At 45.2% G+C, this 27920-nt stretch overlaps 1 protein-coding gene across 1 annotated transcript; it reads right to left on the bottom strand.

Annotated features, from left to right (window-relative positions):
• Positions 1 to 4141: 4141 nt before the first annotated feature.
• LOC133354793 (lysosomal thioesterase PPT2-A-like) lies at positions 4142 to 27479 on the bottom strand. The gene is made up of 8 exons (XM_061571912.1): positions 27247 to 27479; positions 21454 to 21607; positions 18743 to 18838; positions 15613 to 15720; positions 13644 to 13727; positions 12677 to 12761; positions 11712 to 11766; positions 4142 to 10619 (listed from the first exon to the last, which is right to left on the bottom strand). The coding sequence occupies exons 1-8, from the start codon at positions 27436 to 27438 to the stop codon at positions 10476 to 10478; spliced, it is 918 nt and encodes a 305-aa protein (XP_061427896.1). The 5' UTR covers positions 27439 to 27479; the 3' UTR covers positions 4142 to 10475.
• Positions 27480 to 27920: the final 441 nt, after the last annotated feature.

The following is a 27920-nucleotide window of genomic DNA, read 5'->3' as shown; positions in this document are numbered from 1 at the left end:
TGATGGCTGGAACTGCTTGTCTTTGGCGATGCGTGTGATGTTAGCTGGTATGGATGATGTTGCTACTCGCAACTGCTTTTCCAGGTTTGCTCCTAGATTTATTGAATTTCGAGTCCCGCCTGCGGTTGCCTTTGCAGGGCCACACCAAATGATTTCGCGGGCCTTACACGGCCCGCGGGCCGGACGTTCCCCACCCCTGCTTTAGAGCCTAGTCTCAAACAGTGACATGATTCCTTGCGAAAGGTTTCTGTTTGGTGTTTTAACACCTTAATACCTGTTTTATTGCCAGAAAGGGTAAAAGTTATTCTTATATATTGGGGAAAGACACTGGGTCAGATCGCCTCCAGCGTGGGGCTTGAAGCAACGACAAGCAACTCCACTTTTCATTTCGTGGGGATCCAGTCTTGCGTCTGTGCCATGAGCCCTTCCTACGTTGTGAATACCTTTCACCCTTTGAGGCAGAAATGTCCTGATGTGTTGTACACCCAGAGGTCGGCGACCAGTGCGGGGAGGCCGAAAGCCAAGACGCGGGATGTCGAGTGGACTGTGTTGGGCGGGGTGTCAACTGCGCAGCAGCGTTGGAATCTCGATGATGAAGCCACAGAGATGTGTGGTGCCAATGATCTCATGTGGTGTCACAAAATAATATTGGTGTTTTTGTTTGTGCTGAGCTCGTGTCTAGATTATCACAGGAAGTACCAGCTGGAAGGAGGGACCTAAATGGGAATGTGCCAATATGCAGTTATCAATTTCCAGATACCCCACTGATTTCTAATGATGGACTTTTTCACAACAGCCGATTGCATATGGTGATAACGATGGCTCCGTATCTCACATAGAGAATATTCAAAGGTTTAATTAACGTCTCGAGTTTGGCGGGAGACGTGCAGAGGCTTTGTAATAAAATGTTTTCCAGTTTCTATCATTTTAGTGGGGTATCTATAAATTAATCACCCTGTGAAATTTCGTACGAAATGTTAAATGTTTATAAATGATCCGTGCAAGTTTTTAAATCTTGTCGATTACACTATTACAGTATCGTGTTTATTTGACAAATCATTGCTTACTGTGTCCGGTATTTCAATAAAGTGAATGCTTTACTCAACAACTGTTGAACCGTTTTTGGCGGTGATTGCGGCGTGCTGATGAAATAATATTTTTTACAGAGCATTATGGGTATGTCATTTCATTTCGACTGTGGTTATGTCCATTCCGTTCAATAATTACAAATGTAGGCTTTGGGATTTTTGTGCAAAAAGTAGCGTTTGATCAAATCTTCAATGTGTAGTGGCTCCAAGACGAGGGGGACGGTTCGCTAGAGGCAACACGTTCATTACAACTCGGGAACATGACACAGAGGGGGTAACGGTGCCCCTCACTCGCGATATCCTAAGGAGGTAGCCCCCCTCCGGACTAACGTGCCCTGACTGGTTACAGCGCTAACCCTACACTGGTTAGATCTGAACCCGACCGTAGGCAGGGTCTGGGTTCTGCCCACTGGGCTTTCGCTCAGCTCTTCAGCTCTTCAGTGTAGCTCTTCAGCTCTTCAGTGTAGCTCTTCAGCTCTTCAGCTCTTCAGTGTAGCTCTTCAGCTCTTCAGTGTAGCTCTTCAGCTCTTCAGGTGGACGAGGACTGCCGGACCCGTTGAGGGGTCCGGTTTTTCTACCCGTTCCAAGGTCTGTCCGCCCCCGAGCTCCGCCTCCCTTCTGGAACTCTCTAGGGGGCCCTGGGATATCCCCCAGTCCCCTCGTGGGGTCTGGGGACCCGAGTGGCCCAAGGGCCCGGCTCATCCTACCTATCCAGCCTACCACCCCCTGTTGACTCGTCCACGACTACGGGTAAGGATGAATGGAAATATACACAATGCCTAACCATGCTACTACAACTGCACCTCCGTTAATAATAAATGCCTGGGATTCGCAGACATTTGGTTGAATTGCTTTTATTAAGTGCAACTTGGCATGCTTTGACGTGGATCAAAAACATGAACATTGACAAGGAAAATAGAACAGAAGCTGAAAGTAAGAAGCACGCAGAGAATTACACGGAGACAAATAGGTGCGCATGGATTAGGGAGCCAAGGCTACAAGTCTACATTATAGACTGCCAGTACACTCCGATTAATAACCAGACTACAGTCTACATTATAGACTGCATGTACACTCGCCTTGATTAAGAACCAGGCTACAGTCTACATTATAGACTGCCAGTACACTCACTCTGGTTAAGAACCAGGCTACAGTCTACATTATAGACTGCCATTACACTCACTCTGATTAAGAACCAGGCCTACAGTCTACATTATAGACTGCCTGTACACTCACTTCTATTAAGAACCAGGCTACAGTCTACATTAATGGTTTGTTTTATTTTATTTTTATTCACTTTTTTCTATCTACGGGACTTTATCGAAAGAACCACAATAGCATATGCCAAGTTCGACACACCATGCTGAATGATAAAAATACTGTGTGCTTGGGCATGATACAACATTGCTTTTCGGAATGATGGGCGGTGGTCAAAGGTTAACGTCAAGAGTGGCAGCCAGAGGGAAGACGGAGCGATTAACTTCGCTTGCGTGCAGGAACGACTGTACGTTGATACATCATGGGACATTTGACATCTCGAAGCCTCCATCCAGCAGTGGATGGATCGTGGCTGATGATGAAGGCGTCTTGCTCACGCCTGTCGGTGGGCATGTAACGACGCATCGATACTTGATTCTTGAGCTCACAATACACACCGTGAAGTTGTGAACTATTCTTTGGTTTTTTTCGGTAAAGTCACGTATAAAAATAAAATAATAAATTAAATAATAGCATACGACGTTTCGATTGCAACACAAGCAATCATCATCAGGTATAATGAAATAGCGACATAGAATATAACCAGAAAACTATAGACAGACATATAAGCAGACAGATATCACCAAGATACATAGAGAGAGCAACCCAGGTACAGAGAGAGGTGATCGTCTCTGTGGGGTGGCCTTAAATAGACAGAGGGGGGCGGAGGCAGAGAGAGGGAGGGGGTAGGGAAAACATTTACATGTCAATGAGTACGAAGGGAGGGGAGTAAGGTAAGCAGGTAAGCAGGCTCCCTCTAAGCCTGCTTACCTCTAAGCCTGCTTACCTTACTCCCCTCCCTTCGTACTCATTGACATGTAAATGTTTTCCCTACCCCCTCCCTCTCTCTGCCTCCGCCCCCCTCTGTCTATTTAAGGCCACCCCACAGAGACGATCACCTCTCTCTGTACCTGGGTTGCTCTCTCTATGTATCTTGGTGATATCTGTCTGCTTATATGTCTGTCTATAGTTTTCTGGTTATATTCTATGTCGCTATTTCATTATACCTGATGATGATTGCTTGTGTTGCAATCGAAACGTCGTATGCTATTATTTAATTTATTATTTTATTTTTATACGTGACTTTACCGAAAAAACCAAAGAATAATTCCTGCAGTCACGAAAGCTCCAAAATTAAGTTGTGAACTGTTTTTATTAATACAGTCTGTTCTCCTATTACGCGATGTTCATGCAGATGTCGGGTTAAGCACAGTCTGCGATAACACGTGAGATGCGTAAGCAGGCCGAACAAAGACTGAGGCACGTGGGTGGCATCTAGAAGCATCCAGCAGCATCCCACTGCCTTGTGATGCTACCCCGAGCAGCCATACGACCGCTGATTCCGATTCGCGCGACGGAGTTACCTTCACTCAAATCGCGTTATATTAAATTAGCTTCCACGTTATATATAAAAAAAAATGTTCCCTCATACATTCATCATCGCGTTATATCAAATTTGCGTCGTGAAAACACGCAGCGTTATATAACAGACTGTACACTTTGGGAATAATGGGAATCAATGTAAAACGTGTTTAGCTCACTGCACCGTGAACCACAGCAGTGGTTCATGGCTCCCCATTCATGGTCGAGCGGTATCTGAACTGGGCCTGGTATCCCCCTTCACCGACCCAAACAAACCTGTGTGTGAAGTCAGGTCGAATAACCTCCCATGACCCACAGTGTGGGGAGGCCGTCATCCAACAGTGGAATCTGCAATTTTAACGCACTGCACAACCTTGTTTCATTTCCTGTAAAAGACTCCGTGGGGTTCCACAAATGAATGAAGGTGAACTAAATTCCATTATTTTTTCCATTTATTTGAATTCAGAAAATCTGTGAATAACAATTTTTTTAGGAACAAAACTAAAACTTTGCATGCAAGAGAAGTGACGGCTATTCACATGAAGGTCGAGTTAAAAATAAAATAGAGGCCCTAAGACAAGCGAGTGGAGGTCTCACGACCTGGCTTGAAACGGCGTTTGTGTGAATGTGCGTTTAACTTCTCTTGCAGCCTTACGTAGCCAACTGTGCTCACGTGTTGTCCACAACGGGGAATTTAACGCAACAGCAAGACACGGTGCGAGATTTCACAAGACGCTTTGAAAGTTTAATTCATCCAAGCTCTCTCCTCTTTCACATCTACAATTTTTTTAAATTAACGTACAGACAAAGAACACAAAAAAAATCGCCTCGCCCGAATTAATGCCCAGATTACAACACGCCGTGAACACATTTTCAGATGTGCATTGAGTAACCACGTGTGATCAACGAAGACGGCCATAAACCCCACACACACGACAAACATATTTCCCTTCATCCTCTTCCCATATGTGAATCCACAATAGATCATCAGTATTCGCCGATGGTAAAATCAGCTTGTGGTAAAAATCGACAAAATAATAACGGTTCAACGACTGCACGAGCCGACTGAATGTGTGCGGGGCGGTGTGTCTGTCGAGATGCACGGAACGTTTCGCCCGTGGCGGCGCTTCTCACAACCTCAAACACCGTGCGGACCGCCACTTTTCGATGCCACGATAATTTCCACAGAGGGCAAATGACAGTGATAGGGTGTGAGAGTGAGAGGGTGGCGACATGTGCAAGTGTGAGGCTGTGTGAGTGTGTGACGAATATCTGAACCGGTTCCTGGGCCTCCCCTAGGTGGACTCAGCCACACTAGGCGGTGGTCACCTTCTCCACCACCATGCCCTGCAGTGGAGGTGTTTGTCACACGGCAATTAAAAAGGAAAACAATTCAGTCGTCACGTGTGGATTATTGAAGGGAAACCCAAACCAACTTTGGTACAATGTAATTTTAGGAGTCAAAAGAAAGCCCCCAAAATATTTTCAAAGTGTTTTGTAGAATTTCAAAGTGGTCACCACGGCTGATACGATGCACGAGAGGGTTAAAATTAACAACCAAACTTAATATGGTTGTTTAATTGTGCAGTCACTGGTGACCAGGCTGAAATGATCAACTCGTTACATTTGAGAACCTGGTTTAGTTAACAATCATGGGGGTGGCTGCTCAGATTTGAACCCAGGGACCTCGACGGTGCCGGCTCAGTATTCGACCACGGTCACTTGCACTCACTCTAATTGTACACTTCTTTAAGCGTAGCCAAGCGCGAATACAATCTACATTTGTCGAATGATGCCTTGGCAAGAAGGTGGATTAAAACAGTGCCAGCGGATGCGCTGTCGCAGTCCGTTTCAAAGTCACGGCGCAAACACGAGAGAGACCACGGTTCTGTGCGACCTTTAGCGACGTAGTTCCTGAGCTCGTACACACGCAGGGGGGGGGGGGGGGGGGGGGGCTGCCAACAACAGCAAAAAACTGACCAAGCGAACAAAAAATTGAAAAGGGGCGCTGCTGGTGAGGTGTCGGAGTTACCTCACCAGCAGGGTCAGTGCCAGTGCCAGCACTGGCAACTAACGTATCTGCTAGAATTTAGTTTTGTAATGGTTATTTAGGCTGCATCGTTGACTACGCTGTGGGGCAGTGCTAGTCCGAGCGTGTCCTGCCTTGACAAAAACGGTGCCACAGGCAAACAGATAATGTCGAGCACCGAGAAAATGTACCGAGAATAACCCTGTCGTTAACTTTCATTTGTTAACTGTGACGTGTGATCGCCCGTTATATACATGTATAAATGTAATTCACCTGTTACACTGGGTAGAAAGCACTATTCTCTGTATACCGTGCTTAGAACAAAAAAATATCTCGGCCACCCTCGCAGTGTTATGTCGTGGTTGCATGTGTACTCATATCATAAACTGTCTGCTCTACATCCCCATTGCGACGTGTGTGTGTGTGCCCCCCCCCCCTTCTCATTTCTTAGCCACTCTACACAGTATGTCCTTGAAATAAATGTGGGCATATATAAATATTGAACCGTATATATAGCGGGAAATTTTTGGGGAACTCCAAATGAAATATTTTTAATCGCTCTCTCTCCCAGGGCTAAAAAGTGTAGCAGCTTGTTGTTCAGCGCGTGTCTCCATGCGGCGGGGGGAAACATCAGCAAGTCCCAGCTTGGCACTGCACAGTCACGGCTGCAAGCATTGCGTCGTGCGTTCCGAAATCTGCCGTTGATTTTCTGCGGTTGATTCAAGCAATATGAAGAATATTACAAACTGTGAATGGTCCAACTGAATATATTGCGGGTTTTTAAACCGCTCGCAACACGTGACAATTTGATTTGTTTGGCTCTGTCGGTTGGCCGGAGGGTTACGTGGTAACAAACAAAAGAAATGGCCAGATTATTACGTGGCTAAACCCAAACATCTATAATGAATCGTCTGAGTTTTGTTGAGAAGACGAATCGACTGGGGCACCCCGGGCCCCAGACTTAGCCCGGTATTTAAAGGACACACTGTAGTGCTGGCAGCACCTCTCCAGAGCGGAACATGGGAAAAAATGTGAGCGCGCAAGCATTTCTCACACATCACACGGCTGCACACGGAGCTCGATAAAGGCACATGGTTAACAACTGTTTGCGTACGACTCACCCGTCTGCTTTCACAATAGTCAACGCTTCCGTCAGAAGCCAACGTTATCCGTAGTTTCCAAATTTGCATTGATAAGATGTTAAAAGTTTTGACTGATTTATTGCTAAAACTAGCTTTTTTAAGATATAAAACAAGTTTCCTTCCTTAAAAATAGTTTTTTTTTTATAAACAACGCTTTTGTTCAACGTTGAGAAATGTTTCAAAAATACGAAGAGCTCTTCCGTAAATCTTTGCGATCACTTTGCGAACGCATTTTTCACTATTCCTGTAAAAACTGACAAAGGTTCAACTTTGCATTTCCCTCCATAAGAAATGTGCCCGATTTAAAACATGCGACGACTTTTAAAACTATGCTCGAAACATTACTCGTGGATGGGGAAACTTACAGAAGTTAAAAATAATCGTTTTGTTGTAAACAATACTTGACATTTTTGGTGCAAAAAAACCCAAATATCGAATCGTCATTTAAGCTCCGTTTAGCGATTTGCTCTAAAACTTGGTCGAAATTAGCCTCCGATCTGAGTGATTCTTTGGGTATACAAAATTAATTGTATGTTTTTTTTAAGAAAACGTATTCAAACGTATTCACCAGCCCATAAAAATCACCATCGGCTGTAAGGATGATGCTAACGTACAGCAGACACATGGCCCAATTTGGGTTCATAAGGTAAAGCAATAAAAAAATAACTTCTAGCTGCAAATCACCAATGTGTGCGAGGTAAAAAATTCGGCCAGTGTGAAAAGCCTCTGTATGAAAATGTTGGGCCAGCTCTCCAAATCAACGCAATCATACTGCAATTTAGGTCCAATTGCATTTCTACTGCATTGGAGGCTATGCATTTGGTGGACAGCGCAGGGCAGTGCAGTAAAATCCATCGTTGCACTGTCCTGTGCCCTTAACGTCTATGCCTCTAACCTTCAACCCACACTGACCAACATCGCGGAGTATGATCAAATAATGCCCCCCCCCCCCCCCCCCCCTGTGACCGACGTGGTGTGGGAGAGGCTTTCAGCCAGCAGTGACAAAGGGAGCTGTGAATTAAATGAAATCAGTGCAGTAAAATCAGAACAGAATCTGTACCTGCCATGACCAGACGCGGCCACCAGCTATTTGAGTAGAAAGCCCGGCGGCACGCGACCGTGGAAAACCCTGACTCGACCGTGGCCCACGTCGTAAACCATGTGAACCTCGGGTTAAATTCAGCGGAGGGGTGTTGAAGACATCATCCGTTCAAGCTTCCCCCCGAGACTCTGCTTTGGTGATCACTCACGAGTTGCTGTATGCAAGAACATTTGTGCAGTGAAATGAAAATGCAACCGTCAGCGAGCGGACATGGAACAAAAGTGCCATGTAGGAAGTGATGAAATGAAAACTGATGAACTGGAACCCCCAAGACCCTATCTTAGTGACCGGCATTGCAAAGACACTTGGTGGTTTAAAAACGACAATAAATTGTGCTACTGCTTTATGAGTGGCCGGTTAATAATTAACAGAGAAAGGGCAATGAAGCAAATCTAAATACACAAGAACATGATGGACCTTGTCCCATGATTCCATCAACACTCAGCGGAAACGTTCAACTGGTTCGCATGCTGCTCACAGGGGCTTCCGCCTGTCACGGAAAATAAATGAACTGATAACATTTAAAGCTATCGCATTAATTTGCCTATGGCCAACTCACCCTGACTGTGCCCGATCTCGTCAGACCACTGCAGTTTGTTACAGGCTGTGGTGTTACATGGAGGGCAGTGCAGAAAATCCACTGTTGCTGAGCTCCTGCATTTGCTCCCCACCTTCACTAACCAGCACTGACTGACGAGCATTGTTATTTCTAGCCAAACAACCCCCACAGTCTGCAGAGGGCATAGAGAGGCCCTCATCATCTAGCAGTGGACTGACGAAATTCTGTACAAGTCAATGTTCATTGATTTCAATTGTCCACAACTGCCAATCCAGTTAATCCAGCTCCTCTCATGTTTTTTTTTTACTCTAGGTCTACGAACATACTGGACTGAGAGTCATTTTAAAATGCTTTGCTCACACATTCATTTAGGAACGGCTGGCTTGCGTGACTCGGCTGTAATGCGTGGGCTTAACACAAGACAAATTTAACCTTTATAGACCTTTACACAAGTGAGAGACAGTGTGCCAGGTTTTGTGATCTTCACAAACACGGTTCAAACGCATCGCCTTGACAATTCATCCCATGGGTAGTGATGGAGACATAAAATGGACGTAAAAGCCATTCCTTAAAGTGCAATTTGAGCTCTAATTTTAATAAATCTCACCAAGCACACATTTAAAATGCTAAAAATCGTAACTTTGGACAAAAAAAACATCCAATTTTGTCAGCTATGTAAGTATTCTTGTGTAATGTATTATTTATTCATAAGGGTTTTTTTTTTACCCAGGAAAGCATCACTGAGTATCGGGTTTCACTTCTAGGAATTATGCCGAATTTTCACAGTAGGAGGCTATGTTGCTATGTGTAATCCCAATTAAGTAATTTGCAGGTCATTTTTGGTTTGTTAATTATCATTGCTATGTTTGCTCAATTCCAGTTATTTATGCATGTTTATTTTAACTATGGGAGGCAACTCATGCCAAACAGCGGGAGAACATATAAACTGCACAGAGTAAGGAATCGAACCTCGGTAGTGAGGCACAAGTGTTACCACTGCACCACCATGCCGCCCCAAATCAACCACGTACATGCCAAAGCATGTACACATATTTTGTCTAAACCACCATTAGCATCAAAACGAAGTCAGATATTCAACAGTTTGGCCCAGATGATCGCCGATTCAGCTTTCCTGTTGTGACATTTAGCTCACAGGTGTGAACTTAGTAAATGTGGCTTTCATAGTAACTTGCCCATGTACTGTATCTATCCAGGTCAGAGGCAATGAGACTTAGAAACAGGTTTTTTGAGTAATTGGCTGTGAAAATGTTCCACGCGATAAGCCATTTTGTTGACCTGTGACCAGGTCCCTTCTGAAAAGGAGCTCTAAAGCTCAATAGGCCTTAACCGCTCAATAATAAACACACAATTTACAAATAAAATACATAGTGTGATATGCATTCTCTCAGATGTATGTTGAACTTCTTTCGTACCATACGTAGCCAACTGTGCTAATCGGACGTGCGTTGGAGACTGGGATAGGCATTGCGATGTAGTGATGGTTATTGTCATGATTTTTTTGGGTGGTTGCATTTTCCACCTGTGATTCGGCCAACGATATGCACAACACGGTACAATGTCCGACACACGTACGGACAATACCACGGTCCCAAAATTGCACTTGAGATGGCAAGCGAATTAAACATGCCATCCATTGAGCATGAAACACTTCATGCCAAGGGTCCACAGTAATGTCACATCACACACACACACGAACCTCATTGCCAATCACTGTTCTCAACAGTTACAAATGTTCATTGCTACAGTGCGGACGCCACACTATAATGCTGTTAAAACGGTCGTGATTGTAAAACCCTGAATGAAAAGAAGACACTGCAAAGGATAAAATAGATCAGAACGGTGAAAATAAAAGTTAGAACTAATAAAGGATGATGTGGAAGATGATTATTGATGATGGCAATGAAGGTGTAATCGCTCAGCTGAGCCACTTGCTGATGTAGCGGTCGAAGACGGTGCGATTTGAATGCCAGGAGGTGTGCGTCACCCCTGGCACCTCGTACACCGTCAGCGCGCCTCGCTCGTCCAGAGTCCGCAACCCAAACATGTCCCGCTGGTACACCTGCAGAGGGTGCGCGGAGTAGGGGAGCGGTGAGCTATTGAGTTAGTGAGTAGATGAGCCGGTTAGTGCGTGAGTGAGTGCAGCGAAGAGTGGGAGAGTGTGTGCAATTAAATGAGGGAGTTGGAGTTTGAATTGGTGTGTTTTGACTACACGAGTGAGTGCACGAGTTGGTGAATCATTTGGGAAGTACAATCGTGGGTGAGTGGATAACCGAATGGGTCGGTAGTGGTTGAGTGAGTGGGTGATTGAATAAGTGAGTGAGTGGGTGATTGTATGTTGAACTTCTTTTACACCGTACGCAGCCAACCTTGCTAATCGGAGGTGCGGCAATGGGTGAGTGCCGAGTGGGTGAGTGAGTGCCGAGTGGGTGAGTGAGTGAGTGCCGAGTGGGTGAGTGCCGAGTGGGTGAGTGCGGCAATGGGTGAGCGCTGAGTGGGTGAGTGCTGCGAGAAATCCTGGAGGCATGACACACGAATGTGGGTGCTGAGTGGGGGTACTCTGATACATTTTGACAACTGTCCCCGAAAGTCTCCACCGAGTATGAAGACTTTATTTTAGGTGGGTAATGCTTAGGGGCTATGATCAACTCACCGATAACGCACTCAATCTCATCAGACCTCGGAAGCTAAGCAGGGCTGAGTGTGAATGGACGGTACTTGGACGGACGTCCACCATGCATAAAACAAGCGTTATAGGCTGCTCCCGGGCTACGCCATCGAAGAGTGCAGTGCAACAAAATCCACTAATATACTGTATTGACCAGCATGGTGGCGTCGAGTAACCCCCCACGTGCCTTACGCAACACATAGGCTCTCATCCAACAGTGGAATGAGAAATGGAACGTATATTTAAGATCTTTGGACAATCCCCCTGCTGAAAATTATTGCGCATTTCAAGGAAAACGAGAGTGCCAAGAATAAAGCCACGGCATACGTGGGGATAACGGTAAACACGTGCGTCGATGCAGAGTTGCCACTAGTCAAGCACACACCAATTTAGCGGTTTTCTCCGAGAGGGCCGGGCAGAGCATACACTTTGTGGCTGGGGAGAGAGAGAAGTTTGCTGCGACCAAGCCTGGCTGCTCACACGTACCTCCTGGTCCTTCATTTCTTGCACCGTTTCATTGCCATCATAGAAGCCAAAGTGACTGGAACACAAAAATGAACACATTTAGTTTGGACAATGACAAAAGGCTTCAGAATTGGTTTTCCCCTTTTTTCAGGCAACAAAACAGGTGTTAAGATGTTAAAACACTAAACTGAAACCTTTTACAAGGAATCATGTCTGCATTAACCACAATACTTGTGGTCAGAATGCAAACAAAAAACATACTCTGACAGTATATGTACATTGTCTTTGAAACTGATTGGTCCACACCAGAGACAACTTTCTTTGGAGCCTTGTCTCAAAAGGTGTTAGACCAGAGGACGCCAAAAGGCGTACGGCACAAAAGTCTTAGCAGACTGTAGGGGCAAGTGCTGCTAGCGAGCACCTATGAAGGCCGGCACGGCACACAAGGGGGTGGGTGGCCAGCACCATGCCTTTGTCTACCCAGTGGTGATGTTTACACAGCGTACCAGGTACTCATTTGAGGCTGAGTCGACCTAGGAGAGGCCCAGGACCAGTTCAGATAATCGTCACTGGTATTGGCCGTGAGCGGGAATCAAACTCGGGTCACCAGGTTTGTAGTGCAGCGCTCCCCATTGGACAATGACACACACATATGGCCTACGAGGCAAGCTGCCCACCACAATCAGCATTCCGCAGTGGAAAACCAGAGCAAAATACAATGGAGCAGAGTCCATTGCTGTTTTTAACTTCTATGCTCCTGTACCTTTGTTCCACGCCTTCATAAGCCCGCGCTGACCAGCCGTGGTCAAGTACGGTCAAGTTAACCGCCACAACCGCTACATGGCGTGGACAGGCCCTCATCCAGCAGCGGATTCAAAACAAAAAAAAAACTGTCCACATACTTGCGCACAAATACAAGAGCTGTGTGTGGAGATTGTCTTTTTGCTAATTTTTAACGAGCGCAGCAGACGCAGCACTGCTGCTACCTGGACTGCCAGGGCGTGATAACACCGTCATCCGGTCCCCCGATCAGCACCAAGCGGTTGATGCGCAGAAAGTTTTTTTTCCATTCTGCACAAGGAACGGAGAAGAGATGATGAGACACGGCCGAGGCAAGGGCTGCTGCTGTATCGTCGCGTTTATGTACGAATGCATCTGCTCAAATTTTCACTCATTTGTTGGGTCTCTTGTTCTATTGTTTAGCTGTGTTTGGGCTTTCACCTTTATGGTCACATGCAAGGCATTCGGTGACTAAATAATACCATTGTATAATTAATGGACTATCAAATTACTCGGCAAGTAATGATTTACCCACTCATGATTCACGAATCATCACAATCCAAGGTCAACATTAATTTCAAGAATCAATTTTGCCGACTCATTTCAGTTGTCTGTCTCATATGTCCCTGCTTTGTCCTTCTTCATTTTTACCACAAGCCTAAATGTAACATTAGCATTAACATGTAAATTTAATTAATCAAAAAGTCTATTCTAATGTGCATATCTCGATGTACGAACTGATTATAATTGAAGAGCTGTTCCATGCCTACTCAGAGCACATCTACGAGAGCACCTGTCAAGAGGTGGAGAAAAAAAGTGGGGAATTATGGGTCGAGGAGCATAAACCATCATCATGCGAACTCCGATCATCCTCACAACAGCGGCTTTTGGCAAACCATCAAAGATGGTCACTGCATCGCGCATTCAGATGCGCTTCTGCGGCCGTCTGGAATGCCCTTCCGATATTAGGAAGTCATCATATCGATTAAAAACTAATTTCTTTAGAATCACTTATTGTGGGGAGTTTGTTGTCATTTCCCCGCACCTTCGATGACCACGGTTGGCAAAATAGGGTGTGAAAGAAGTTCAAGAATACAATACGTATAAATCGGTGGGGTAAGTCACATGGCAGGGGCGGTAACTTAGTGCCTCCCTCTAAAGTCTAAAGCGTACCGGCAGCACTCGCGTGTTCTCTCTCGTTGTTGAGAAAAGACAGGAACTGACTGCTCTTGAGATAATCCCCCAGGTGGTGTGGGTCTGCAAGCGAGCACACGTGACATCCGTCGTGAACGCTCGCGCCAACAACAACAACAACCCCCTCACCGCTGTGAGACCCCGTGACCCGTCTGCTGCCGTTGCCAGCTGGGCCTGGCTTGTTGGAATTTTCATATCAATGTTCGCCACTTCAAAGAGGGGCCCTCATAATGATTTACCACTCATCAAAATAGCAAAAACACACTATTATAAAGTTCAGCAGACGCAAAGTAAGGGAAAGCTCGATGTACGATTCTAAAGCAAAACATATGTCATAGGATTGAGCCTCTGAACAGCATCGAATTGAAACTGATTTGTATGGGATTCATGTTTAGTATGAAATTTAAAAAACCATAATACGATATAATTCACGTTGAAAAGCCTAAGTCTCAGGTTTTTCGAGACGCTTAGCCGATTCATTTTTAAAATAACGTTCTGTGCATGAAGAGGAAACCAGGGTACCTGACAATACTTCTCAAAGATTCATACAGATGGAAACTAATTTGTTGCTGGGAGGTGGCCAGGAGATCAGTTTTCTGGCAACGTCTCAACCCTGTGGGATTTTGGGAGTTTCACAAATCTACGCGATCCACAACCTATGGCCTCGGAAGAACTGGATAACAGCCGTGCACGACCATAGCCATGGGACCCTTCATACAGGGCACGCTCGCATTAGAATAAGCCAAATCGATTTCACTCCTAACACGTGAAGGACACATCCTCATGCGGCATGGTTACCACATAAAACGTCCCTCAAAAATAGTCGAGACTAAACATGGGGCAGCAGACAACGGAGGGAATGTGTCAGTGGACATCCACAGTGGGTGGTGATGGAGATATCCTAATTGGATTGTTGCATCATAGGATATGGTGATGGCTTGGGGAGCTTTATAGAGTACAACAGTGTCACCTCAAAACACTGGACTAATTCAGAGGTGGAGTGCCCTGATATAGCCATATGTTAAACAAAACTCCATTATTTCCATGAAGATAAAATCGAGCCCATTTACAAATTGTATTTAATTTGTACTTAACAATTCATATTACATTCAAACACAAGTATATTATAATAATAATAATGGTCAAAGTAATTTAAAAAAAAAATATGATGGGAACCGACTTGGTCTGCAGGTAGTTTTAATCTATTGTGTAGTGTTAGGGGCTTTCTACTCCGTATTGTTTCTATGGTTTCATAATCTATGGTTAAGTAAAGGGGGGGAAAACGCCACGGAAACCCCCAAAACTCACAAACCAATTCTGCAACGCACAATCCACCACTACCGTAGTTTCTGTGCATTAGTGAACTGGGACTGCACTGGCGCGTGACCTCTCTGCAGAGAATTACACTAAAAACTAAACTTTTTATTTTACCGGTTAAGGCCCACTGAGCTATACAGCTCTGTATTCAGAAACGACCTGACCACGAATGACAGCTCAATGAAGTGGCTTATCATGTGGAAGTGTATAGCAGCCAAATACGCTAAACGCATGCTTCTAAATGTGGAGGGGAAAACAGGAGTACCCGAAGAAAAATCCACACGACCACGGAGAAAGAGACACGCAAACTCCAAATATAAACAGGCGTCGGTGTCGAGGTCGAACCCACTACCTCCCGTATACCAGGTGAGGGATATAACATCTCACCACCGTGGCGCCCCACGGAGATAAGACAATGTAGCGGACAACAAGCGGGCGCGCTGCTGGGAACACCGCTCAAATGTTGAGTTTCCGGAGTGCAAGTTTAAAATTCCTTTTCGAAACATTCAACAAATTTAGCAGTTCCCCAGAAACCCCCATTGTACGCGGAACATTGTAATACCAGTCCCATGTTATTCGAGGGCTCTCTGTACATTATAATTCCGTGTCCATGTGCCCTCCCACGCCACACCTTTCCAGTAGTTGCAGATGGAGACGTCCTGGCCCAGCTCCGTGTAGCAGAAGTGGAAGAGTGTGGACTTGACGTACTTCGGGAAGAGCCACCATAGGTAGTTAGTGTCTGGCCAGGAGAGTGAGCAGGCAGAGAACACCACATCGCGATTAGCCACTGGCGTCACTTCCACTGCACGGGATAAAACAGCGGGCAACGAGTGGTTACGGCGGTTTGAAAAAGGTGCTGATATGCACCAAAAAACGAATACGTCCAAAATAAATTATCTTTATTAAATTTGCAAGCGCGCGAGAGATGGCGGCGATTTGGCTGATGACGATAATGATGAATCCTATTCCATTTCATTTAATGCAAACATTATGTTCTAATTCCTTTAACGTGTATTATATACTACATCATGTATTATAGTGCAATTAACATACATTATATACTACATGATAGTATGCTAGTTCATTTAATATTAGCAAACTGATAATTTTAAGAGACACAAAGAGTGGATGACACATTTGTTGGCTTCACACCAATTCTAAAATCTAAAACTAAACTATTTTTTATTTTACCAGGTAAGGCCCACTGAGCTAGATAGCGCTTTTTTTAAGCGACTTTGCTACAAATGATAGCTCAACGAGAAGTGGGTTTTCACATGGAAATGTATAGCAGCCAAATACTCTAAATTGTACACAGGTGAGCAACAAATACTTTATAGCCTAATATAATTGTAGATAAAATGCAAAGCAGACAGCCCTTATCTTGTAGCTACATACCCAGGCTGTTTAATACAAGTGTAGTGTAATAGCGCCGGCTGGTGGACAGCCCCGGCAACTGTGGTGAACAGACAGTACACACGCTGTGAGCGTGAGCACGGTGTGTGGGCAGAGCGGAAGAACTGGGGCAAGGGTCATGGAGGACCCCGTCTGGAGGCCCCTGGAACCTGCTGGCGGGTTCCAGACGGGACGCGCGGTCAGGGCGGAGTCAGGCCGCGTTGGGAGCATAAAAGGAGCTGAGAGCGGGGGGCTCGAGGCTGCCGGTTCTGGGGGTGGACTCGTCTCGTCGTCGCTGTCGTCTCGTCGCCGTCGTCGCTAAACGTTTCTGCTAGACGTTGCGCTATGAAGGAGAGTAGTTGGCTATCTCGGTCAGCACCGTCGGTGTTAGACGGCTAGTGTTGTGTACAGGCGAGGCTGAGCTACTGTGGGGAGTGTGTGGACGAGACCGTGGAAGTTGTTAATAAAGGAGGCAACTCCTATAAACTCTGTCTCTGAATCGATGACACTGCACAAGTTTAAAGGCCCATTACTCAAGATACAAGACTTTAGTTTTTCATCAAGTGTGTTATTATAGCACTCAAGCAATGTCATCCATTATATTTTAAGGTCAATGGAGTGTGATGTCACTCGTGTTGCCGAAAGTCACTTTAATGTATTTATCCCTCATTGCCGAAGCTTAAAACTCATGTTGGATCACCCAGGAACACATGAAGTAGGTAGATATATTAACCGAGACAACCGATGACAATAATACCTGAAATGCACCTGCTTTTGTCAGATCTCAGAAGCTAAGCAAGTTAGATGGGTGACAATCAATCAGAACAGGTGCTTGAGGCTGTGGGGTTGTAGGCAGCATAGGGCAGGCCAGGGCAGCAAAATCCTTAACTGTACTGCACTTGTATGCTCCCGCACCTATGCTCCCCACTGAGCAAAAGTTGCAGATCAGTTAAACTAACTGTAGTTTTTACTGCACTGAAGTATTCCTGCACAAGAGATTTATTTATTTTTGTTTCCGGTCTCCTTTATAGGAGGCCTCTGTGTCTCGGTGGGCTTTCACCTGGTTATAAATAAACTTAACGTGTGTATATGTGCAGGTGGTGTTATTCAAAATGCTTGGGTTTGTATTTCCTGTTCTGTTTAAGCTGAAAAGACGTGCAGGCTTTCAAGGAATTCTGCTTTATATTCTGCCCACTGCTACAGGGCTGTTAACAAGCGCCTGGGGGTGTGTGAACTTCCTTATAGGCAAAGCTTAAATAAATATTTCTATCTTACACTAACCAAGATAGCCTTGGCTAGGTGCCATAGAAGCAAAGTTAAATCAAATTGTTTAACTTTTTATTGAAATAAACATGCCATTTTCATAAAGGTGTGCACAACGCATAACACAAATGAAGGTCATCTTGCTAACAATCTTATGCAAACTGGACAAGTTATGTATGACAATTGTAATCTAACCGGTAATGTGTTTGCTTGCAATATTACACACTTCCTTGTTGCAAATGTGGCGAGATGGGAAATGCAGATATGCGATTAGTACTACTTGTGAAATGTACTTAATCGCATATCTGCATTTCCCATAAATATGCTAAATTCCTCTTGATATGCAAATTATTTTGTCAAGACGCTCTTCGCCCCTCCATCCCAGCATAAATAGTCGCTCCAAGCCTGGGGCGTGCCATTCAGACTCTGCCTTCTCGACAGACCTGTTCTCCACCTGAAGACGGCTGCTTGCGTTGTGGCCGAAACGTCGTGAGAATAATTTTATTATGTTTTATTTTTATTATTTTATTATTTTCCTTCTACGTGACTTTACCGAAAGAACCAAGAAGATGAATCCCTGCAGTCACGAAAGCTTTAAATCGAAATATAATAAAATGATATAATAATATTTTATGACTTTACTGAAAGAACCAAGAAAAAAAATATGTGGGTTATCATGTTATTTTCTCGCCAAAACACCCCTCTATTGTAGAATACAAAACGCGGGCTCACATATACAAAGATCCCCCATATTACCTTTACCAGACTGTTGGGACAAGTGCTGTTAGCAAGTACCTATGAAGACCGGAACGGCACATGATGGGGTGGGTGGCCAACACCACGCCCGGCCGCCTTTGTCTTTCTAGTGGCGATGCTTACACATCGCACTAGGTACTCATTTCAGGCTGAGTCGACTTAGGGGAGGCCTATAACCTGTTCAGATAATCGTCGCTGGTGTTGGCCGTGAGTGAGAATCGAACTTGGGATGCTGGGTTTGGAGTGCATGTCACGAACTGCTACACTCCCGCTCCTCACATACAAAGACACACACACACGTCGGTAAGCAACGACTCTGTAGTTAGTACGAACAAGTCACGTCTCTGTACCTCCATACTGCCCGGCCTGAGGCGAGGAGAGAGAGATGAAGGTGTCCACGTTATGGTTCGGCATTATGGACAGCACCCCTCGGCACACCAGCCCCCCTGCCGAGAAAACCCACCACACGAACGCACAAGGTTGCACACACCCGATTCTCGTTCACATCAGAAAGGACGATGGTGATGGCTGCTGATGGCTACTACTGCTGATGATGAAAATAATAAGGCTGATGACAACTTGATGGTGCTGCGAGTGAAGAAATTGTTATTTTGTGCCAGCTTTTGGCTTTGAGCAGTGCCAACATTTTTCGCACCGTACGTAGCCAACCGTGCTTCATCGGAGCCTGATCGCAGTCCACTGGTCACATGTACAGGATGAATTAGAAACATGGGTAGAATTACAAGGGAAGCGGAACAAGAGCTGAAGAGTGAGCATTAGGGCAGCATTGGGAGATGCAATTCGTGGAAATACACTGGGACACACAGAGGAACATATGGATAATTATGTAACAAAGCAATTTAGAGACATATTGACTGTCAACTAACTAACAAGTGCGCTGGTGCAGGACGCATCGTGGATGTATGTTGAACTTCTTTAGCACCGCGTACGCAGCCAACCGTGCTAATTGGAGGTGTGGGGGAAGGACAACAAACTAAACACAAGAATCAGTTAAAAAAATTGTTTCCAATCTAGATTTAAAAGTGCATAGCTCCAGTGGCTTCCCAATAACACTTATCAACATGGACTGTGACAATTATGGTCATGATCACATGGTCATGATTTCCTGCACCTCGGATTAGCACGGTTGGCTACGTACGGTGCGAAAGAAATTCAACATACATACAATTCCAAAACGTGTTTTTTGTTTATTTATTTTGTTTGTGCTGTATCATTTATACAGTATGTACTATTTGCCTCATTTGTACTCTCCATCTCATCTTTATCACTTGTTCTGTCTCGTCTAAGACATGTCTTGTATCGTTTGTATTTTCTTTCTCTTTTGTTCCATAAACCTGAGGCGAAATGCCCAGAAACTGTGCATGAATCGTAGATAAATCTGTTTTCAACACGATTCAATGACTGTATTGTGAACACGAACATCTATATTAAATCAATGAACTGTCACACGCCTGTACATTATGAATCAATTAATCATTGCACGCCTCTAAATAAAAAAAACTGTAGCTGAAAGCACACTGCAATAGACACAACTTAAGCCGCCGTCCTTTATTTTTAGAAAGTGCCTCCAACACTTACACATCACCCGAGCACTGTAAAGTGCTCCCTGTACTGAGTGTTTTGATAATGACCAAAGCCTCAAGTCGGAGCCAAACGAAACATGATTGGCCCAACATGGAGGCACGGTCACTGGAGGCCACATGAAATTGACACGTTTAAATAGACGGGCTGAAATATTTGCGGATGGTGGATGCGTGTTTACTCATATGGAAAGGCCAATGAGTTTAGCAAACACTGTCACCAGAAACCCGAACCCAGACTGTCAAACTGCTCAAAGTCGAGTCGAAGTGTTTATCTACTCCAACTAATGAGAAGCAAAGACCCTTCCGTAAGCGGCCTTGAGCAATGCGGAAAGTCCACATTTCCGCGGCAGTCTCTCCAGAGGGCAACTGTTGTTGACTTCCCAACAAAGCGGAACTTAACTTGACAACTAGGACTGAAAATAGAATTTAAAGCCTGCCGACTGCGAGTTGAAGGTGAAGCAACAATGCCACCACAATAGATGGCAACGTTATTGACTTGGGTTTCGAACCACAGTATTATCAATGCATTTAGCCATGAAAGATATACCGAGTCTCAAGACTACTTTTGTTGGAAAGGGGGCTTTCCCACCTGATGACGGACGCTTGTGTTGCGCCCGAAACGTCGTGATTTGCTTTATTTTGTACCTAAGTGACTTTGCCGAAGGAACCAAAGAGTATGGATTCCTGCAGTAACGAAAGCTTTAAATCATCCCCGGTACGAGTCTATTTTTTCCGAGTTAACTTCCCCCGTATCCCCAGCTCGCTCGGCCTCCCTCTTCCAGCCCCGCACACTTTCCCCCCCCAGCCTCACGTCCCATCTCCTAGCGTTCACGCAGCGCTCCCCCTACCCCACACCCCACCTCTCTCTCCCCCCCCTTTCCCCTCCCCCTTTCTTACCTATATAACCTCTTGCCACGGCATCTCTCTCCCACTTCAGCAAAACAAATTTTCTTGCTGTGGGTTTCCCACCTGATGATTGCTTGTGTTGCAATCGAAACGTCGCGATTTATTTCATGTTATACCTACGTGACTTTACCGAAAGAACCAAAGAGTATGAAATATATTGTTTCGCGTTGTTTGACTAAATCACAATTCAGCATTGTTTTTAAGTTCGATAAAATCAGATAATTTTATGGCGAACCCAAAATGGCTTTAAAAACTCAACTCACAGTAAAGAATTGCAGCGTGATGAAGTATGGGAAAATATACCCCAGGACCAGTACGGCATTAAGAGTCACTGACGACGCAATTGAGTTACATAAGGGCTGCACATGTACATTAATGTGATTGGGCATACAAACATTTATAAATTAATAAAAACACTGGGGTGCCAGGGAGTAACCTGCCAGGGCCCAAGGCACTTGCAAAGTTGTCTTAGACGCAGAACGGCCGGAGGCCACCGTGTGTCTGTGTGCGCGAATGTGTTGCGCTTGTGTGTGTGCGTGATGGCGACGAACCCTGGGAGTAGCAGATGATGTGCACGCCGTCAGGAGCCTCTTGCATAATGGGGCCCATCATGGCTCCAAAGCCCTTCACCTGGCTCCACAGGGGCTTGAGGCTCTCCATGTTGTTGAACAGGCTGAACACCGTCACGTTGGTGCCTGGGTGGGCCTGAAGAGAGAGCAAACGGGTGCAGCGTGAGAACTCCGGCATCCTCCACTCCTTCACAATTTCACCTTCGTTTCTAGTTTTGATGTTCATATTTGTGTTATTGATGATTTGTGTTGACTGGCATGATTTCGAAATGAGACTTATGATTCAAGCCAAGACAGCCTTGGCGAGTAAGCCCATGTCTCATTATGCCTGAATGGGTTTTTTCTTCTTCTTACGAAATAAAGTTTATTGTTGCTTTTACTGAGATGCTGCCAAGCTGTAATAGTTCTGGCGGCAGCAGTTGAGACATTCGTCAAGTTTTATAAATCACCACTTCTCTGTCCACCCAGCAGTATAATCGAGTGCACCACAGTGAGAATCAGCAGGTCGCACGTGGTGGTGTAAAGTGTGCAAGGCTGCACCTTGACATTTTTACAACTTTTACTGCTGCTGTATCAAAATTATGTTCGGTTATGAAGGTTTTCTCAAAGATGCAAACATATTCTCATGAAAACGTATCCAAACGCCTCAAGGTGGAACTTTCCTGAGAGAACTGGGACTCATTCTCGATTTGAAGTTTTCGTCACTGCAAGGATCCATACTCTTTGGTTCTTTCGGCAAAGTCACGTGACTTTACTGAAAGAACCAAAGAACTGAGACTCAGTGAGGGAAAGTGTTTTAAAAAAGGGACACCACCAATACCTTCATTTGAAACTCGTTTTCTGCATTGATTCCTGCTACTCTCCTCCAGCTACTTCACAATTATCTCAGAGCTTCAGTAAAACAAAATTAACACGTGACCAGATCCTCTATTTATAACCAGGGGTGAAAGGTGACACCCTGTTACATGGAAAACCACAATCAATCTCATCGAAATGGCGATCGAATGTCGATCATTGACCTCCCGATCAGAATAACTCATTAAGCCAAAAAAAAGGTTCTTCTTAGGGCCAAACTTGCTGTCAAAATGTCCCGGAAGTACGTATTTTTAAATCCTTTATATTAAGTTCGCTTGCTTGCGTGCTTGCTTGCTTTCTTACGACCGTGCAAATCTTTCGGTCGTTTTTTAACCCACTTCCTGTGATCCAATCGAGCTGACATTTTCCACACAGACTCGTTGTGACAGACAATTATTGTTCGTGAAAAAAAATTCAAAAATTTTACACTTTTTAGGCAAAAAAAAATAATTTAACATTTATTCAAATAAAACTCATTCATGGCTTTGGCTGAACGTCACAGTATAGGAGCCCAGAGCGTAACCCCTCCACAGGCCGTGGCGGAGTAGCGCAGTTGGTAGCGCCCTCGCTTCCCATGCCAAAGGTCGCGGGATCGATCCCCGCGTCCTCCACAGGCGAATATATTTTAAATCCTTTATATTAAGTTCGCTTGCTTGCTTAGGACCGTACAAATCTTTCGCTCGTTTTTTAACCCACTTCCCGTGATCCAATCGAGCTGACATTTTCCACACAGACTCGTTGTGTGTGACAATTAATTTTCGTGAAATTTTTTTCCCAAAATTTTACACTGTTTAGGGAAAACAAATTAAATATTTAATTACCAATTGCTTAATACTGGCAGACAATCATCTGACCCATAGATTGCAGCCATCTCAAGCCAGAGGACGAGAGGACTCTAGCCGCCACGCATATAAAGGATTTAGAGTGAAAAACTTTGTTTTTACGGGTTTACTTGTTAAAGTCCATGTTTAGAGCCTTTCCCGGGTGAAGTGTGGGCGTCTCACGAATATACCGAAGGTGAACAACATCGATGCCTTTGCACTCAAACATCACCACGTTTCCAGTGAGGAACCAGCATCCCATTATCATCTACATGGCCAAAAGGTGTTAAACCGGCTACGACCACTCCCAAGTGCTACGACCACTCAGCTACTGCTAGCTACTACCACTCCCAAGTGCTACGACCACTAAGCTACTGCTAGCTACTACCATTCCCAAGTGCTACGACCACTCAGCTACTGCGAGCTACTACCACTCCCAAGTGATACTACAGCTACTGCTAGCTACTACCACTCCCAAGTGCTACGACCACTCAGCTACTGCTAGCTACTAACACTCCCAAGTGATACTACAGCTACTGCTAGCTACTACCACTCCCAAGTGCTACGACCACTCAGCTACTGCTAGCTACTACCACTCCCAAGTGATACTACAGCTACTGCTAGCTACTACCACTCCCAAGTGCTACGACCACTCAGCTACTGCTAGCTACTACCACTCCCAAGTGCTACGACCACTCAGCTACTGCTAGCTACTACCACTCCCAAGTGCTACGACCACTCAGCTACTGCTAGCTACTAACACTCCCAAGTGATACTACAGCTACTGCTAGCTACTACCACTCCCAAGTGATACTACAGCTACTGCTAGCTACTAACACTCCCAAGTGCTACGACCACTCAGCTACTGCGAGCTACTACCTCTCCCAAGTGCTACGACCATTCAGCTACTGCTAGCTACTACCCCTCCCAAGTGATACTACAGCTACTGCTAGCTACTACCACTCCCAAGTGCTACGACCACTCAGCTACTGCTAGCTACTAACACTCCCAAGTGATACTACAGCTACTGCTAGCTACTACCACTCCCAAGTGCTACGACCACTCAGCTACTGCTAGCTACTACCACTCCCAAGTGCTACGACCACTCAGCTACTGCTAGCTACTACCACTCCCAAGTAGGGCCAGGCTATCCACACGAGACAGGACACAACCGATCTCACAAATGGCAAAGATGATAGGATGATAGCGGCTTGGAGAAGGCCTTTACATCCAACAGTTATAACCTCATTTACTTCACCGATTAATCTATTTCTAGAGTCGACTAACAGACGGCTGTAAATGTCTTAAATACGTTTCATTGTATTGTATAAAAAAAATCTAACAGGAACTGTATTGACACAGTGCATACTGTATAATATACATTATACACTCATCAGTATGAATGGTCAATAAACTTCAAAAATATATTAACAGTGTAAAGTACATATATCGTAATAATAGGGGTTTCCCCTTTTTTCTGGCAACAAAACAGGTGTTAAGATGTTAACACTCCAAACTGAAACCTTTTACAAGGAATCATGTCTGCATTAACCACACTACTTGTGGTCAGAATGCAAATAAAAAAACACTGATAATATATGCATTATCCTTGAAACCGATTGGTCCACACCAGAGAAAGCTTTCTTTTGAGCCTCGTCTCAAACGGTGCATTCTGACCACAAGTGTTGTGAACACAAGTGTTGTGGTTAATGCAGACATGATTACTTGTAAAAGGTTTCAGTTTGGGGTTTGAACATCTTAACACCTGTTTTGTTGCCGGTTTAAAGGGGAAAAACCCTATTATCATATTTTGGTACTGCCAAAGGAGGTCCATGATACATATATCGTATTTCGCACATACTGTATTACACCACCACTACACTATACCCCATTAAACCAATCAATACTCTATGGCCGAGTCCTTAAATTGGCGGCTTGCTGGACAAATGTTACCAGCAAAGGCTCTTAGGGGTGACCCACGGGGAGAAATGGCTCACCAGTACATTAAGAGATACAGATCAGCAAGATGAGAGAGAGAACTAAATGGTAGAGGTGAATGTGTGGGAGCTGCAGACAAGAGAAAACATTGAGGTGAAAAAGAGATCAAAAACAAAAGATGAAAAAGTGCCACAGGCAACAACAATAAGAATAATATGCACTTAAAATAGCGCCTTTCACAAAAATGCTCGAGGCAACGTGCGTGAAAAGGAGATAATCGATAAAGAACCACCGGGTGAGCAAAACAAGGAGCCAAAACGTAACAAAACGAATGATAAAAACAGACACTTTTTTCACGAGATTTAAATGCTGTCACCAAGTATTCCAAAGCCTCATCGTACAGGTCACTTGGTCACAGAAATATGGGAACCATTGCAAGGGAAAGCGGAACAAGAGTTGAAGCGTGAGCAACAGGGCAGCATCAAGAGATGCAATTCTTGGAATTACACTGGGACATATTAAGTAACAAAATCAATTTAGAGACGTATTCGCTGTCAACAAACACGTGGGCTGGAGGGGGACGCGTCGTGTATGTATGAAGAGCCTCTTTCGCACCGTACCTCGCCACCCGTGCTAAATCAGCGGTGTGGTCATGGTGAGCCGCAGGGATCATGACGATGATCGGTGGTCGAGACTAACGACGGAGTGGCAGCCAATGGAGGGAACGAGCCCGAGAAGAGGTCGTCCAAGGCTGTGATGGAGGGATGAGACTAGCAGCTCCTGTGTTGTGGCGAGATGGGTCGCGTGACATTGTGTGTGTTGAACTTCTAGATTTGAAGCTTTCGTGACTGCAAGGATTCATACTCGTTGGCCTTTTCGGTAAAGTCACGTAGGTAAAACAATTAATAAAATAAATGAAAACAACTAAATTAAATCACGACGTTTCGGAGGCAACACAAGCCTCCCTCATCAGGTGTAAAAAGGTACAGCAAAATAACAGTTATTTTGAACTTATTTCGCACCGTACGTAGCCAACCGTGCTAAATCGGAGGTGCGGAGGAAGGACAACAAACTAATCACAAAAAGGAGTTTCTAAACAAATGAGTTTGTCACTCTCGACGATTTAAAGCGCACATTTGCAGCGGCTTCCTAATATCGAAAGGAAGAGCGTTCCAGACGGCCACAGAAGCGCATCTGAAAGCGCGAGAGCGGTGAGGCCGCCTTAGTTTGGTGGTTCTCTAAGAGCCGCTGCTGCAGAGAAGATGAGCGGAGTTTGCGTGACGGTGGTTTATCTGCTTGCCGAGATCAGCAAGGGATTGTGGTTCACTCAGGGGTACCCCTTCAACACGCGGTGCGTAGATCGTGGCCGATGATGACCGACAAACACAATCGCCACTGCACTTTAGTCCAATCAGCCGATGTGATTGGCTCTACGGACCAATATTGTCCAGCAGCAGCGGCGGTGTTTGTTGAAGAGAGCCAAACTCCAGACCGTCTGGGTCTCCATCAGCAGTCGCGCTAAACAAACATGCGACCAGAATGTTTGACGTTTACATTCAGTGACCAGAAGTCTTAATTCAGAATGAGCATCTTTATCGGTTGGAATTTCCCTAAACACAAGTTGGCACGTATGACGAAAAACACAGACATTACACAAACACACAGACATTACCTGTCAACCCCTTAGCAGTGGCTGCCTTATCACAGACCAATGCAGACCTCATCGATCACCCCGTGGCCCTATAAACCTCAACGTCAATCCTACAAAGTCCCATCACAAGCGAGAAACAGACAAAACGCAGTGGTTTTTGCCCGTATTGAAACGTCTGTACGCCGTATGGACCTGACAACTTAACTTCCCTGTACAAGAGTACGGAGTTGACCCGTAGGGGTTTGACATCTGTGCATTTATAAACAAATATTTTTCCTTTGTGACCGTGACAATCGTGTCGGGTGGCGGAGGGCAACCCGACACAGGCGTATTGCGGGGCAGCCGAACCGGGGACAATGCAACGACAAAGTACAACAACCCGAGGAGTACACAAAACAACAACGCAATCACACTGCACACAACAACAACAACTCTCTCTTCTCTCGTTCAAAACAACAACAACAACAAACATCAACAACCCCCACTGGCGCTTCGCCTCACGCCACTCGCCTCCTCAATGTAGCCGCGCAGCGCCTGCAGGTGCTCGGGGTCGTCGAAGAGCCCGTGCACGATGAGCACGGGCTTGTTGGAGGCTTCGACTGTCGCCAGTGGCATCAGCAGCGTGAAGAGCAGCAGCATCATCATCAGCAGCAGCGGCGGCGTGAGGAGCCGCCGACGCGAAGCCGCGAGCCGCAGCGCCATCGCCTCGCGTCTCCTCCGACGCCGGGTATGGGGAGAATCGATCCTCTTTAATCGAAACTGACGTTTGTCGCGAGTCGATTCCTTATTGCCTGTGCGACGCGAGCAACGAGTTCTTGGAATCGATTCCGTCGGTCCCTGCGGTTGTACACGTTGAGAGCGTAAACAAGGGAATCGATTTGTGGCTTGAGTGTCGGCGTATCTGGAATCGATTGGTGTTTTTGGGGGGAATTTTGCTTGGTGTACGTGGATTGTTGCTTTGTAAAGATCTTTTTCTCTGGAGTTTATCTCGTAGGAATCGCTTAAGGGTCGCGCTGAATACCGATTGTTTTATTTTTATTATTTCCCTTCGACGTGACATTACCGAGAGAACAAGAAGACGATTGCAAGCTGTACATTTTGAATTAAATCTCTCGATGTTACGGGTCGCGATGGAGAACAAAAGCGCGATTTTAAATCGCAACTTGCTATCCAGCAGCTTGAAT

This window comes from Lethenteron reissneri, chromosome 49, assembly GCF_015708825.2.
Source record: "Lethenteron reissneri isolate LAM-NWPU_2019-01 chromosome 49, ASM1570882v1, whole genome shotgun sequence".
Taxonomy (NCBI): Eukaryota; Metazoa; Chordata; class Hyperoartia; order Petromyzontiformes; family Petromyzontidae; genus Lethenteron; species Lethenteron reissneri.
The sequence above is the reverse complement of the archived record's forward strand: the minus strand, read 5'-3'. Positions and strand labels throughout refer to the sequence as shown.

What these genes read in the sequence shown, in the direction of transcription:
- LOC133354793 (XM_061571912.1), bottom strand. Translation starts at nt 27,438, where the DNA reads ATGGCGCTGCGGCTCGCGGCTTCGCGTCGGCGGCTCCTCACGCCGCCG. An exon ending in TGCGCGGCTACATTGAGGAG is followed by an intron (nt 21,608 to 27,246) that starts GCGAGTGGCGTG and finishes CTCTCTCTTCAG; the next exon opens with GCCCACCCAGGCACCAACGT. An exon ending in ATCACGCCCTGGCAGTCCAG is followed by an intron (nt 11,767 to 12,676) that starts GTAGCAGCAGTG and finishes TTTGTGTTCCAG; the next exon opens with TCACTTTGGCTTCTATGATG.